We start from the raw sequence: 15,659 nt of genomic DNA on the forward strand, positions 1-15,659 counted from the left end.
CCAGACAGAGGAATAGAAAAGGAAAAGCAGGAGAGATAGTGGGATGGGGAGTGGAGCAAAGAAAAAGAGGGATGAAGAGCCAGGCAGAGGATGGGAAAGATGCACAAACAGCAGGATGGAGGAAGGTGAAGAGGGATGAAGCTGTAAGGGATGGAGAAAGAACCACGAAGAGAGGGATGACAGAGGAAAGGTGGGAGGGATGAAGAAGAGAGTGACAGAGATGGAGGCACAGACATGGGGGAGGCAGGAGGGGATGGGAGTGTGCAGAGGATGTGCTGGGGTGAAAGGGCAAAGGGAGAGGGAGGAGTGGCAGGGAGGGAAGGAGCGACAAGAACTCACCACGGGACCTGCTCTGCACCGTCCAGGCGCCAGGTCCCCCACTCAGCCCCAGCATCGCAGGGTGCGGCGGTGACACCTCTGCACACCCCATCTTGCCCCCCCCCCCCCCAGGCCCTGATCGGCTGAGCTGGCCCAAGGAACAAGGCTCCCATTGGCCCCTGGGGAAGGGGCAGGGCCCCAAGGTCCTCAGAACACCTGGAGGGCACCCCGAGCACGTGGTCCTGCTGCCTGTCCCCCGCTACTGCCGGCCCTGGGGCTGGGTCTGTTTGGGGGCCCTGGGCAGGGTTAGGATATCTCAGGGCAGGTTTAGGGGTATTTGGGGGCACTTGGGCACAGCTTGGGGGTGTTTGGGGGGCACCTGCAGCAGTTTTGAGAGGAGTCAGTAGGACCTTTGGTGCAGCAGTCAGTGTAAGGTGTTTGGCAGCCAGAGGGAGCTTTGGGGAAGGGTTTGGCGTGTTTAAAGGCTGGTAGAAGCTTTGGGGCACTATTTGGGGGCCCTGGGGCAGAGCTTGGGCATATTTGGGGTCTGTGAGGCCACCACAGTCCCATTGCAAGTGGCAAGGAGAACCCTGGTCCAGCAGGCTGCCTGTGAGAGCAATGGAACTGAGCAGCCTGCAGGACCATCTGACAGGGCCTTGCTGTTTACTGCAATCAAATCGAAAAACATCTGTGTCAATTGAGGATAAAGTGCAGCTGTGGGCGGGCTTGTGCTTGTCTTACTGAGATAGAGCTGTCAGGGATGTTTTAGGGGTGCTGTAGGGCTGCAGGGGGGACGCTGGTGGTATCTGTGACCATGCCCGGTCCCTGAGGAGTCTGGACCTCTACCAACAGTGTCAGGGCATCTATCCCACTCCCACCCAGCACAGGACATAAGGTGTACAGCCATGCCAGCCAGCACTGGGAGTATTTGTACTGCTTAGGCAGGACTGGGGGGACCAGTAGCTTTAGGGATTACTGATAGTGATGGGCAAGGTTATGGAACTGGAGGACTTGGGGGGCTGCTTTGCGAGGGACGTTCACTGTGCCTTTGGGAGGGTTGGATTTGCACACAGGAACCTGGGTGCCATCTCAGGGGGGGTGCTAGTGCCTTGGGTACTGTGTGTGGTTCTCCCTGTGGAGGACCCCAGAAGAGAAGGAAGCCTCAGAGACCTTGTCAGGGATGAGGAGCTCATACCTCATATTCCTTCAAAATCTCTTCTGTTTTCCTTCTGTCCGTATTTGCCACATAAAGGCATGCTTAGGCACCCAGAAAGGCAGAGAGAGGGCCACAGGGATCCCAGAGGGGTCCTGCAGGCAGGCAGCTCATACATGCGCATTGCTGCCCACCCTCCTTGCTGCTGGCAGCCAGTGCTCAGGGTACAGGCCCTGCAGCCTTGCTGCTGCTCTCCACTGTCCTGGGAATGGGCAGTCCGGCCCCACCATGGCTGCTGCTCCCTCTAGCACTCACCTGGCAGCAACTTGGCCTTCCTGTGAGCATCAGCACTCCCCCCCTGCCATGGGGGCAGTTGCCCCGTCACGCTTCCTGGGGCAGAAGTAGAGCTTGGTGGCTTTTGCTGCCAGGTCACCACCACCCCCCACTGTCACAGTTCAAAACAATAGCACCCATGGGGACAAATGACCTTTTTATTTTGATGCGAGTTACAAAGGCAAATTTTACCATCAAAGAAAGAAGACATGCCTTCTATTTCTAGCCACTCCCATGGTAAATACAATGGTGTAGGGGAGTAAGCAAAGCTAAACCACCAATAAGTTACAAAATACATATATTCAGTGCTGAGACTGTATATTTCATCAGAGCTTTTCTTTTTTAAAAAACTCCACAGTTTCATACTGTTACTCAGCTAAAATGAGTAGACTCATTCCTATTTTTTATGATTATTTTCAAACAACCAATTTGGTTTCTTTTTTTTAATTTTTGCCAAAAGCCTGATTTTTTGATAGGTGTAGGCACTAAGGCAATTCTTGTAAAGCAACTGGTAAGGATGCTTTCCCCAAGGGCACTACACTGGATTAGTAGAAGACCACTACTAACACCTCATTACCTCATCCCATCCTTGGGTTACCTCATCCTCTCTTGGGTTATGTTCTAAAGGGTTTTGTCAGACATTGGAAAGTGTTCTTTTTTATTATTTCCCTCAAAGGGGTGGGGATTAATCTCTGTGGCTTGAAAGCTTGCAGAGTATAGCTGTATTTCTCTAGTGATCATTCCATAATGTTCTACCATGATTTTCATCATCCTCAATACAAAGAATTAAAGTTAAGTAAGTCCTTCTGTTATATATAAAATTCAGAGGCTGCTTAAAAAAAAAAAAAAATCTATGCAAGACCTATTCCTGCTTCTCACCTCTTCTTCAGATACCAGTGAAAGAGAAATCCAGTTCTAAGGTTTCTCTCTTTCAGAAGATGATCTACAGTATAAATATGTTTCTTGGTTTTGGTATGTAAGAAGAGGAACTTTTGGTAGTGGGAGTAACATGCATCAATATTAAAATACATTTAAATACATTTTAGACATTGCCAGGCTGAAATGTGTGTTTAACTCTTAAATATTTATTTAACTCTTAAAGGATTACACAAAAGTTATCCTCACACAAGGGGCATTTCAAATACTGACTGGCTTTCATTAGAAAAAGATCCGAACTGGCATAACTAACTCAGTGCAGATCAGAGATAAGGCAGTTCAACGAAACCCAGCTATCTGAAAGAATAGCTCAAGTGACCTAGGAATAACTTAAAATTTGCATTTTGGAGAGATCTTTCCCCTACCTCCCCCTCCCTTTTTTTTAATCTTAAAAAGTGTGTGTGGGGAGGGAATGTGTTACTGGGGCAAACATCTTTAGCCTATAACCAATTTTAAGGCCAGATTTTTTTTTTTTTTTTTTTAAGGGTCTCTCTGTTTTTCTGTTGGATATAGCGGAACAGCCAGCACCATCACCAAAAGCGAATTAAAAAAACCCTAAGTAGTATTAAAAAAGGGGTGGGGGGAACCTTAGGTATAGCTGGAAAATTGAAACTTTTTATCAGCTGACCTATTTAAGACAGTCATCTTCCTTTGACAACCCTACAGGTAGAGCCTAGCATTTATTGCATCAGATACAGATATATGGAGCATTGCTCTAAATTGGAAAAAAGGCAATTTTTATATTTCAAATGCTGTGCAAGCAACACTGAAAATTAACATTTCAACAGATTTTTTAAAATTTCCCTACCGTTCTCCAAAAGACTTTTCCCTTCCATCCTTAAGCACTAGTAAATACATTCCACAGTCCCTCTATTTAAGGGGCCACCTATAAATTATTACAGTGTCATTAAGAGAAACAAATTGAGAAAAATGAGCCACTACAGCTGTTCTATCTGGCTATAGTACATATTCACGAATCATTCAACAACCATTCTTGACACTTAACAATTCCCCAGTCTCTAACAGTTCTATCTCAGCAATTGGCTGCCACCGCCACCACAAGCTCACATACAAATTCATAACCTAGACCTTGACCGTTTTTTATTTCATTCCTGTTAGAGAATAACCAGAATCTGAATACAATCTGTGACTTTTTTTTGCTTTCAGAAAGAGGCAGACTGCTTGCCTGTAGTGCCAGCTTTCTCTTCATACACGCAACAAGAATTGAAGCCTTACGAAGCACATGCTTAGGCAAATAAAGCACCCAGTTGCCCTATGTATATTCTAACATTAGTTTAATCCCCAGTGCCCTGTAAAAATACATTCTAAATTAACCTCCTCTCAAGGGACCTTCAAAGTAGAAGATAAAGATCATAAAGATACAAGAAGCCAACTCCCTGAAGACTCAGTCAGGGCTGTCAATTCACTGAGGTTCTTAGTCCCCCTTCATGATACATTTGATATACTCTAGCAAGGCATGGGCATATATTGATACACATAGCTATAGCCTTTCAAGATAATGTCCTTGATTCTGACAGCGAGAGGAGACATTAAAAGATGTGCAGATTTTTCTTTTATCTCCCCTTTCACAGACTTGCTGGCAGAGGTTAGTTATTTCCCGTAAAATTTCTTATTCAGAAGGAAGATCAGAAGGTTGACATTCACTTTCGCTCTGTCAAACAACTTCATGACCGCAACACCTTCATACTGCAGCTGCAAAAGATCCTGCCAAAGAGAATACATTTATCAGTGAGGAATCCTCCAGAGCTAATAGAGAATCTATAAGACCCTAGAATATAGTAGGTTTTTTGAGGAATATCTCTCATGAAATATATGGCTTAAGCTAGGAAAATGAGTGACTTAAAGATCCACCAACACTGCATGAAAAACAAAGTTGCTCTAAGATAAGAGATCTTCATATTTTAATTTGTTTATAAAAACATTTAATTGAAAACCGTGAAAGAGGGTAGAAATAGAAAGCAGTTCCAAGAAAGCCAAATTTCAAGTCTAGACATCTCCAGGTTTTTCATTGCCATAAAGTTGCCATAACTTTTAGAAAGGGTTTCTCTATATGCCTAACCATATTGTGTACCCATGAAACGTTATATTCCACAGCATGACTTCACAAAAAGCTGAGCAGCCACAGGCCTTAGTGAGGTGGTTTAGGGCACCGCAGTCTAGGGCAGAAAAAGAAACAGCATCTCCACGAGGACTAGATACACAACGCTGATTCAGTCTCCTCAGTATTTATATAGGCAGTATTTCTAGTTACACTTTGCTCTGCATCAGAGAGAGAGAGCAAAAAGACTCTCCTAATCCATCTCATCAGTGCACACGTCAGCAACCCCACTCTTGAATACTACATACTGGAGGAGGCATTCAGCTAGCTTTACTGGAGGGAATAATCGGAATAATCTAGCTCCTGCAGCTGTCTAGTCTGGATGACACTGGAATAAATAATTATAAAACTACTTCTCCTGTTTTTCATAAAAATGTTGACAATGACAATGCACCTCTTTTTACTGATGCCATTGTTAATGCTACACTCGGACAGTTTCTGCCCTCACTTGGAGTGAGGGCAGTTCTCTCAGAACATTTGCATTTTCTGCAAAGCAGTGCTACAAAGGAGTAGTGGCATAGCAATGTGTATGTATGAGGAGTGAATGACTTGGGGTAACCAAATGAATGGAGAAGCTCACAAGCAGCTCTAACAGATTAGAACTGAAATGAACTAGAAGAGTCCTCTGAGCACATACATGGGATGTGCACTGCAGCTTTGCATCCCAGCCACCAATTAGGGAACATGTTAAGGAGACCAGATGCAGGCTTATCACAATGCACAGCACTCCTGCACATAATCTATTTCAAGACCCCTGAGGCATTAGAGATCAAGAAACCTATCAATGCCTAGGGACCAAATTTTGGGGGACATTCAAAAGTGGAAGAAGTGGACAGAAATGTCAGGCATAACAGTACCAATGTAGGAGGCAGAATGGAGGCTGTTTGGGCAAAGTTAGGTCTGTGTGCCTTTTCCAGTAGCCTGGAGTAACTAAAAGCTGAGGACTCCCAAGAACTGGACAGCTAAAGAAACCAGTTAAGTGCAGGGTGGCAGAAAAAATACCAGTAAGCAATGAGTAGCTGAAGCCAACACACCCAAGCCCAGCTGACCGCTCTAGCACACTCCTGATCTCCCTGCTGTAATGGAAAGTTGTGAAGTGCACGCATGCATGTCTGTGTGTAACTAGGAACACAGATCGATATCAGTAAACAAATTAGTCTGAATCTCCCACTTGCACTACATCTGTTTTGCCTGCAAAAGGGTTGTTTTCAAGCACATTTTTCACACTGCTCAGGCAGAAAATGTGTGATTAATATTACAATAAAGAGTCTGGCAAGCAGAAAAGGTATTTGCTGGCCATATACAGCCCACAGTACTTGTATACCATACATTTTCAAATCAGGACAGTTCTTACCTGGTAATGTAACATAAAGGTTTCCATCTGTACCCCCATGAATTTTGCTTTTACCTCAAAATCTCCTACTTCCTCTGTTGGACTGATTTCAAATATCACGTTTTTAAACCTATAAAATTTGAAAAATGAAAATCACAGTTCATTACTGAACATGCATTTCCTAATGAAACAAGGAGAGAATACACCAGATGAACTCAGAAGATACATTTCAAAGAATCCCATTCTTAAATCTAATTCTCTATCCCTATTTAGAAAGGGACCATAAAACCCAACCAGACTCAGCAGAACAATGAATGGAAACTTAACACAGTCTATGTCTACTAGAGCACATCTTTATGAAAGCAGTAATATCCCATAATAAGAAACAGGATACTTTAGCACATGGATATCAACACTCCACTTTAGCACATGTGTCAACACCCCATTTAGTGCACAAAGCACAAAACAGCATTCAGGGCTGGAAAAATTCTACTAATAGGTAGCTTCTAAATATTCCACAAAAAACAAGCCAAATTCTCAAGGCTAACAAAATGCAGTTGGACAAAGCCAAGCTAACAATAAGTTGATTTTTCAACAGTGAGAGTTCTAACTATTGGAGCAATTCACTAATTCACTTGAGGAGGTACCCTTCCCTGACCGGGGGGGAATCACCTTTAAATCCTGCCAAACCTCTCTATCAAAGATCTGCGTCAGTTCACCCAGAAATAACAGAACTGAAGAGATCACTATGTGAGGTTTCCCAGCCCTCGCTACACAGGGATGTCAGCCTAGATAATCAAAACAATTTCTTCAGCTTTGACAGCTAAGGCTACAAACTATGCTGAATTTCAAGAGCTCATCCATAAAGCAATCTGTCACAATCTCAGACAAATCTCAAGATCAACAGAACACAAACTGTGTTGCAGCCTCAAAAAGGGATTATGTTCCTCAAGTCTGAGCAAGTTACAAGTAAGAGACAAAAGAATTCAGCATACCTGTTTCCCTCTTCCACCAGGAAGGTTACTTACCTCTTAAGGTTAGAGTTTTAAAAAGAAACTCACTGGTTAACTTGCAGGTCCTCAATCTCTAATAGCACTCCCTTCTCATGAAGTCGAGCTGCTGTATATTTTAGAGAAATCTTTTTACTATTTTTGCCTTTCATCTCCCGAGGTTTCTTAGAGACCCTGTGAAAAATAGATGATGAGTCAATGAATAGAGAAATCCAATTTGGGCAAGTGATTAGAACCAGTATAGCTAATAAACTGTAACTAACACAGCTGATAAACTGACTAGCAGAAATACATCATCTGTCTATATAGCATTTGTAGCTTGGATGTTATTTGGGGCAGAAGCCATGTCTTTATATGTTAGAAAATGAGAACAAGAGTACATAACCCACCTAATGCATCAAATCTTTAATTTCCTACTACTTCCCCAAAACTCTTACGCAACAGGAGGGGGGAAAAAAAAGGCATGGTACTTTATAGGAAGCAGTTCCATTTATCATTAGGCAAAAGTGAATGTTCTTATGGTTAATAAGGCATTTTATTAGTATTCTGAAAATGGACCAGTAAGAGCAACTTCTACACAAACAGAAATTAGAAAGTAAGTGTAGCTGATTAATGAGACGATCCAAGATTACACACACTGGATATATTTATGCATGACCTGTGACCCCGTCAGGTTTACACTGTTTATAATCTCTCTTCCTTTTCAATCTCAGTGTTCCTACTGCATGTCCAAGGGGCAAACCATTACAGTTGTCCTCCTTGCCCTCCCTAATTAGACTAATCGCTCCCTCACTGTCCATCCTTAACTGCTGCCCTAGGGTTCAACTTCCTCCATGTCTATTTCAGAAAACAAAGACCCATTCTATCTTACAGTTCAGGTTCTACTTTAACCTAGGTCTCCTTATCATGCCAGTAGTTTTAGGCTTAAATTCCCCTACATTTCCCTCTTTCGCATCTCTATGCTTCACCCATTCCGATAACAATTCACAAGGGCCAAATAGCCACCTTTGAAATTTCTTCAAAACAGGAAGTTCTTTCTGCAGTATGTTCAGATGAAAAACATTTCTCAAAAAGAACATCAAAGGAATTGCTGCTTTATGTCAGAATGACACGAAGTGGGATTTCTCTCGCTTATGTCAGCTGTCTAAAAGTTGGGAGTATAGGCCAAACTTTCCCTACAGCCAGTTGCCAGAGATAGGCACCTCCAAGAGGTGCCCTTTTGGTTTTTTTTTTCCCCCCAAAATAATCTCAGCCTAAGATGGACTATGGTCCACCACCTGTCAAAGCAAAAGGAAGTGATGAATTTAGGAGGAAGACATCACTTTTTTCAGGAAAATCCCTGCACCTCCTGAATTATCTTCCACTGAAATAACCAACTCCTTTCAGGACAAAAGATAAGACAGATCTTGATCAATGCTTGTAAGTAATCAAAATATGGAACTTAAAAACTAGATTGTCTTCATTCTCTGCTTCTAGAAAGAATGACAGGACAGGCTGAGCAGCAGGTGCATTATCTGGGACCTCACTTTATTCCCCCTGCCTCTACACTCCCTTCTCCCAGAGGGACCAGAATTATTTAAATACGTCTTTTTGATCCCATTCAGGGCACCACCTCTTCCTGGTATTTTCCCACCATGAGATCCTTCTCTAGGCCCATTAGTTTGGCAAAGAGCTTAGACCAGAACCTCTGACCAGATGGCAGTCCCATTCTTCTTAGCAATAACATACAAATTAATTCTTCAAGGAGCACTTCTAGAGCCACAGCTCCAAGGTCCCAAGATACTTACTTGCCCTTGCTTGCCAGGTTATCCAAGCAGGTTTTGATATAGCTTTTGTAATAATCCACTTGTTCCCCATAAAAGGTAGCTTTGGAATTCAAAGCACTGTAAGTCTGCTGCAGCTTCACCAGCTCTGCCTTTCTTCTCTGACGGTATCTACGCTGATTTCGGATATCCTACAGCACAGAACGAGACATGTAAAGATATAGCAGCTACTGCTGGATGCTCTCCGGCAGTTGCTCAAGCCTAGCACATTGAGACAGACTATTTGAAACACACTGTTTTGATTCGGCTTAGCCTTACTTTAGGCTACAAGCTGTAGTGAGATTCCCCAGTCATACTTGCCCCAGTTTAAGCGTCACCACCTCTTCTCCGTGTTGACTATTTATGGAACGAACCAACCCTCCACAGCAGTTGATTGGAATGTGTTTTTGCTTTCTCAAACTTAAATGCTGTCACAGTTGCAATAGCTAGAGTGAGCACTGACAGTAGGAGAATCTAAGGATTGCATCAACTTCTACCTTCTCTGGGTAGAAAAGAAATCCTGCAAATCAGAAACTATAATCATACCAGTGCACAAGATTTCCTCATCTTTCTTTGTCAGTCAGCCATTTTTAAGCATATGTTACTTTAATAACTGAACAAAAAAAAAAAAAAAAGTCGCGTGGTCAAGTCAACTTCCTTTTTCATTTCTGATGCTTATTAACTACTTGATGATCAATTCCAATCCAATTTCTAAAGGTGATGATTTATTTACTTTATGTACACAATCTTTCTCACACATTACTTTGGTAAATTTGTGATATAAAGTACATCATCACCATAGTAATGTACAACAGTATGAGACCAACTTTGAAAGATATTTTTGTCTCCCCCTTTATATTTTAGGAATTCTAGGATGGGTATGTTTAAATAAAAATATTAGTTAGGGTTTCTTTAAGTTATGTGCAAGGTTTTCTTGTATGAATAAGTTTGTAGAGGCACTGTTTAAATTAGTGAGAAGCAGTAGAGGGAAAAAACCCCCAACACATTAGGGCTTCCCTCAAGCTACAATATTTGTCCTTACAAAGTGCCTGAGATCCTGGCAACACAAGCATTTCAGAAGACATGAATTTCTCATTAAGATAAATGACTTTTAAACATGAAGAGGTGAAAACCCAGCAGCAAAAAAAGTGTGTTTCATGTCTCTAAAGTAACTAATGCAAAACTTACTCCTGGAAACTCCACGGACCAGTTTCACAACGCTGCAAATTGCGGAAAAACACAACCATGACCACTAGGAAACCACTGATGGGAATACCTTTGCAATATCGTTGATTAGCTCCTGGTATTTATTTTTTGCATTCACAGTCCCCAGTTCCGTCAACTTCTTCAGGCCTGTCTTGATTTTCTCTTTTTTTTCTTGAAGATTTAAATTGCTGTCTTCCTTTACAGATACAGACTTTTTCATCTTATCAGGAGTCTTAGCATCACGAATGGCCCGTTTCTGCATAGCTCTTTGATGCTCTGCTTCCTAGAAAAAAACAACAAAAAGTTACAAGCTCCCAAACAGATTGATTTTAAGGTGACTGGGAACCAGTCTGACTTCCAGCATAACATAAGATAGAGAATTTTGCTCAGTTATTCCTTTACTGAAGCCAGTGAATCCATGTTTGGCAAACAAATTCATGTATAGGAACCAGCAGTAGCCCACCTGCTGTTTAAAACAGCCTTCTAGACAGACAGACAGATATTTAGCAACTAATCAAAGAAGTTAAGTTTACACATACAGTGTATTTCCATTATATTCCCTTCTCATTATTGTTAAACGCATTTCCAAAATCAGCGTGCCACAGTCCCAATGCAATACATAACCACTAAACTTCGATGCAGATTCCCAAGTATACCCACATGTATCTAGATAGACAATAATTTCTTAGTCCAAAAAGAATGTAGGGAAACAAGTTCTTCATACTTGCTCTGAGGTAGCTGGAGTTTCTAAGATCTCAGTCAGTGTTTCTCCTGGTTGGAAGCGGATTACATCAACAATTAAACGTTTTGTACTGTGAAGAAACCAAGGAGAATAGGAGAGAACAGTTAAGACTGAAAGACCTTCAATATTCTTGTTCTGCAGCAACAACAAAATGTCACTGATTTCTCTAAAGTCACGTTTTCACTGGATGCACACTTGGCCTATCATAAGCCAGACCAGATCCCTGATAACACTGTGTCAAAAAGTTAATTAATTTTCAGAAACTAGTTCCCTGCAAAGTGACCCTGTGCAGCACACAGGATTGCTCCCCAGCACCTCCTTAAGCACTGGGGACATTGCCCCATATATTCCAAGGCAGCCCCAGTACTGCCATCTGGACCACAGAGGCTGTAATTGTAAGGTGAAAGGCAAAACAGGTAGCAGCAACAGCAGTTTCATGCAGCCAGAAAAAGCCTATAATAGTACCCATCCATAAGTGCACCTCAGTGCTTTGTAACAGCTGTCAAACAACTCCATGGGAACTATTTTCTTACATATAGAGTAACTGAGCCCAACTGGGTACCTGTCTCCAATCTGGAGTAAGACAGTGTCGTTCCTTGACCTCAGCTATGATTTAATCACAATCAGTGCCCAGTCTGATGCAATCTGTCCCTGAAGCAGATGATGAAACCAAAGAGCACCTTCAGTACCTTGCAGTGAGGCTGTCATTATTTCTGGCATCACACAAAGTCCATCAACACCTTTCCTTATCATCAGTATCTTAGATTACTACAGGCGCATGCCCCAAATCTTTTCTTTTATAATCAGTATTAGCTTCTTTTGGTGGGCAGGGGAAATACTGATAGATCTTTTGAGAAACCTGGTTAATGTAAGTTATTTTTGGAGGCCTGACTTTCTTCTGGGAGATCACTGCTCTGGCAAGGCCCAGCATAAGCCAACCTGAAGACTTCTCAGTTAAACTATCTAGCATCTGAGCAAGAATGTGTATTCATCAGAGCAGGTGAATATGCAACTGAATGCCAGATAGCTGCTCTACACATCTCAGCAACAGGTGCTTGCTTAAAACTGGCCAAGAGATAGGAAACAGTACTAAGTCCTTCCAGATGAAGAGTCTGGCACTAATGAAATCCCTGACTGTTCATTGCCCTCTTTCCATTAGGCTAGCATCACTTCTTTTCCCAAAAAGCTATTAGGCTTCATTGGTTAGAGTCAGGTTTGAGGAATAGAGAGTCTAGAGAGAAGGGGACCACATCGACTAAATAAACCAAAACAAAAGCACAATAGCAACAGCAAAAATATCCTAAGGAGATATTTCCCACAATCAGGGAAAAAGCTACAGGGAAAGAAGCTAATTCTGTAAGAACTGGGTAAGTTAGCAGTACAGTACAATATTACTCATATGTACTAGACATTTGGTTACCCATAGATTTTCCATGTGTCACTCATTTTGTATGGAAAATATTTGCATAAGGCATTATATAGGCAACACAAACATCAATACATCTAAATTTCAGATCTACAGACTTCACAGTTAAAATTAAATTGTGATGAACACAATGAATTATTTCAGATAGTCTTTAAGAATTATTCACATGCAGGAAAATCTGCCTGTTTTGGTCTCACTCACTCACATCCAGAAGTTTTCTTTTCTGACAATTTTCCCCTCTGGAACCAGCAAAAAAAACCAAAAAACAAACAAACAAACAAAAAGCTTTTAAAGGAAGACAAATTCTACTATGACAGAGAACTAAACAGAACAAATTTAACAGCCACAGAATTTAAAGGACATGGCTACAAGCTCAGGGTGTTCTGAGTATCAGCCCCACCTTAGTTTAAATTAAATTTCAATTCTCTTTTATTTTCACATGCACATTAGCTGTGAAGATTCAGCTTCTGCCCTCCTCGTTCTCTGAGATACGTGCCAGGCATCTACCCTTCACTCACTTCAGCAGAATTGTCCTTGCATCCATCTCTGCATTCTCATCACCAGGAACATCAAATTTATTAGTGAGCGTGAGAGAAACCTCAGTCTTTGCTAGCATTTCCTTGTTGGGGTCGTTAACATTGCCGGACCCTTCCCCTGTCAAGTGGAAAAAGGTGTTATATGTTTTATTGTATTCTTCGCATTCTTGGCCGCTAGAGCTTTGTAATTTTTCCTACTTAACAGACCACAGAAAAGCAGCACTGCTTCCCACACTGTTAAAATGATACTTCATATGCCAATAATGGATTTTTAAAACATTATCTTGAATACGTCACAGGATTTTTCTTTACAAAACTGACAATGAGTGGGCCAGGAAGAGAAAGGTACTGTGTAATCTCAAGTCTGAAGGCCTTACGAATGGGTATGCCTTGCACACTGTATCTCAGCCTCTCTCTCTCTCTCTAATGAGAAGTCTACCTGACCGGGTAAAAATATGTTAAATAAAAATATCAGTCTGCCTCATTGCCCATGTCTTCATTAGAACAAATTTTTAAAGCAAAGAGTAAAATCCTTATTAGAAACCAACCCTGTAATCTTCTATTAAACAAAGTAAGCTATTTTGTCAAGAGGAATTTTTGTTGCTCTAATTGTGTCTGAGCCTTCTGTCAGAGCCTTCTGTCAGAACACTTGTTAGGATGTTTTTTTCCCAAACACTTGCCCCCCAAAAGATAAAACTGAAATATTAACCACATCAATACAATACATAAAGGAAAAATGAAATGGGGGGGGGGCCCCTAGTTAAAATCTGGGTTCTTGCAGATAACACTTCCTCTGTTCTTCATGAGTGCTTGGAAGAAAACATGTCATCAATCATTCCTTTAAAAGGCTCTAACCTTTCTCATCAATCAGTTTACAAATAAACACTTCCCTGTCGAACTGTCCTCTCCAAAACATCCTCCCCCCTAGCTGGCAGATTTCATGCTCCCAATAGCTGCAACGTGAAAAACCAAGGAAGGAGAAAGGCTCATGCAACTTTCCAGGGTTTGTGATATCACAGAGCAGTCAACTGTAGGGTCAGATCCAGTTTTTAGAAAACTGTCACAGATTAGCAACAGTAATGTTAGCTCCTTCCTCCACCATTAGAAGAGGATAAAATTCTCTCCTTTATCAGATATTCATTAACTCTCTCCTTTATCAGATATTCAGTACAGAAATAACTGAATAGGAAGGAAACAGTTAGTTGTCCCTACCAACCATGCCAAAGATGCTTATAGGAACACATGTTCCTTTCAAAGGTCAATAATATATGTATTACATTACAAATATAGATCTCTAGAATGGAGAACAAATCCTTTCCAACAAGCTGGGGCAGGGCAGGAAGCTCCAACATAAGGGAGGAAATAAAACATTTCAAAATTTCTTTCCATCTTCTAGAAATTTGGGGAAGTAGAGGAGAATGGGGGAGAAAGAAGTGAGGTTAGCGAGGCTGATCTTCCAGGGTAACAAATTCTGTTGTGAGAAAGAATAAATGAACAAATTTGTTGCTGCTCTCAGAGCACCTGCTTTCAAATGACCTATGATGATTCCTTATCTAGTTTCTTTATTGTACTTAGGATCATTTACAGCAATATCACATATTTCTTAAGTAAAATAAAACAGATCACCTATTAAGGACTCAATTGTAGGAACCTCTCCCAGATCATCCAGCAACTCATGAATTGGATCATTGTGCTCTGGAGCAATTGCATCTTGATGGTCTAAGAGCAACTAGATGAACAGAAAGAAATAGTTTATTTTTTTTAATCACAGATCCTTTTCTAGCCAATGAAATTATCTCTCTCAGAGCCGGTTTCTTTTAGAAAAAGACCTTATTTCATTCAACTCCAAAGCAGCAATATCAACATTCAAAGCTATGCCATTATCATATACATTATCATATACTTACTTTCAAAACAACTTAGAAAAACCATAAGCAAATTACTGAATTCTATAAATTGACAAGCTCTTGCACACTAATGACAATTAGCTCTTGCACACAAATGATGGTTTTCACCTTTAGATTTGGTAACCTGGGTTTCAACCCAAAGGTAGAATTTTCTTTGTGAGGGCTGCTTATAAGGAGCAAATGTAACCAATGTATACTTACAGTGTGTGTATTGATGATTTCGCCAATGGAAATATAAATAACTGGTTTAGTGAGAGTCACCAAGTCAGAATACTCATCAATATTAAATTTATCCTGCAATTCGGGGACCTCACAGGCAGCCTGAAAAAAACGTCTTCAAAAAAAGGAGAAAAGAATCAATATAACTCTATGAGTCACATGAGATATCAAGAGCATTAACTCCCTGTAACAATCCCAAGCAGAATCACTCTTCTATAATCTTCTGTACATCACAGCATGCTACAATTTGTCAACTTTAGCGTACCACAAAGTAAACTCATAAATTTAAATGTTGTTATTGAGCACGTTGACATTGGCTCATTTTCAGCATCCACAGGACAGATTTGTGACTCCAGGGACTGTGTTCACACATCCTCCTGCCTTCAGTGCAAGAACACCCCCCCCCCCCAACTCCCAGCTGCCTTTGGTTTTCTTTAATACAAAACATGAAAGGTGTAAGACAAGTTCTGGAATGAACCGCTGATTTTACAACATAAAGAGCAAAACAGCAATCCACTTCAATTTCTGAGGACAGCTAGCTTTTACATGGAGGCAGGGTTCACATGGGAAAAAAGAAGGGGGTATGTCCATATTAGTTGTCTATGTCTATAGTATCACC

At 41.3% G+C, this 15,659-nt stretch overlaps 1 protein-coding gene across 3 annotated transcripts in view; it reads right to left on the reverse strand.

Moving 5' to 3' along the window:
- Positions 1–1,944: 1,944 nt before the first annotated feature.
- The window catches only part of IQGAP1 (IQ motif containing GTPase activating protein 1), a 69,795-nt gene continuing 56,080 nt past the window's right edge, over positions 1,945–15,659 (reverse strand). For all 3 annotated transcript variants that reach the window (XM_064517728.1, XM_064517729.1, XM_026115567.2), the window contains exons 30-38: positions 15,023–15,155; positions 14,541–14,643; positions 12,897–13,032; positions 10,935–11,022; positions 10,281–10,493; positions 8,990–9,156; positions 7,254–7,376; positions 6,214–6,322; positions 1,945–4,465 (exon numbers count right to left, since the gene is read on the reverse strand). In XM_064517728.1, coding sequence (XP_064373798.1) covers positions 4,352–4,465; positions 6,214–6,322; positions 7,254–7,376; positions 8,990–9,156; positions 10,281–10,493; positions 10,935–11,022; positions 12,897–13,032; positions 14,541–14,643; positions 15,023–15,155 — 1,186 coding nt within the window. In that variant the 3' untranslated portion in view covers positions 1,945–4,351. The remainder of the gene's footprint in view (positions 4,466–6,213; positions 6,323–7,253; positions 7,377–8,989; positions 9,157–10,280; positions 10,494–10,934; positions 11,023–12,896; positions 13,033–14,540; positions 14,644–15,022; positions 15,156–15,659) is intronic.

The sequence above is a fragment of the Dromaius novaehollandiae genome, chromosome 10 (genome assembly GCF_036370855.1).
Source record: "Dromaius novaehollandiae isolate bDroNov1 chromosome 10, bDroNov1.hap1, whole genome shotgun sequence".
Lineage (NCBI taxonomy): Eukaryota > Metazoa > Chordata > Aves > Casuariiformes > Dromaiidae > Dromaius > Dromaius novaehollandiae.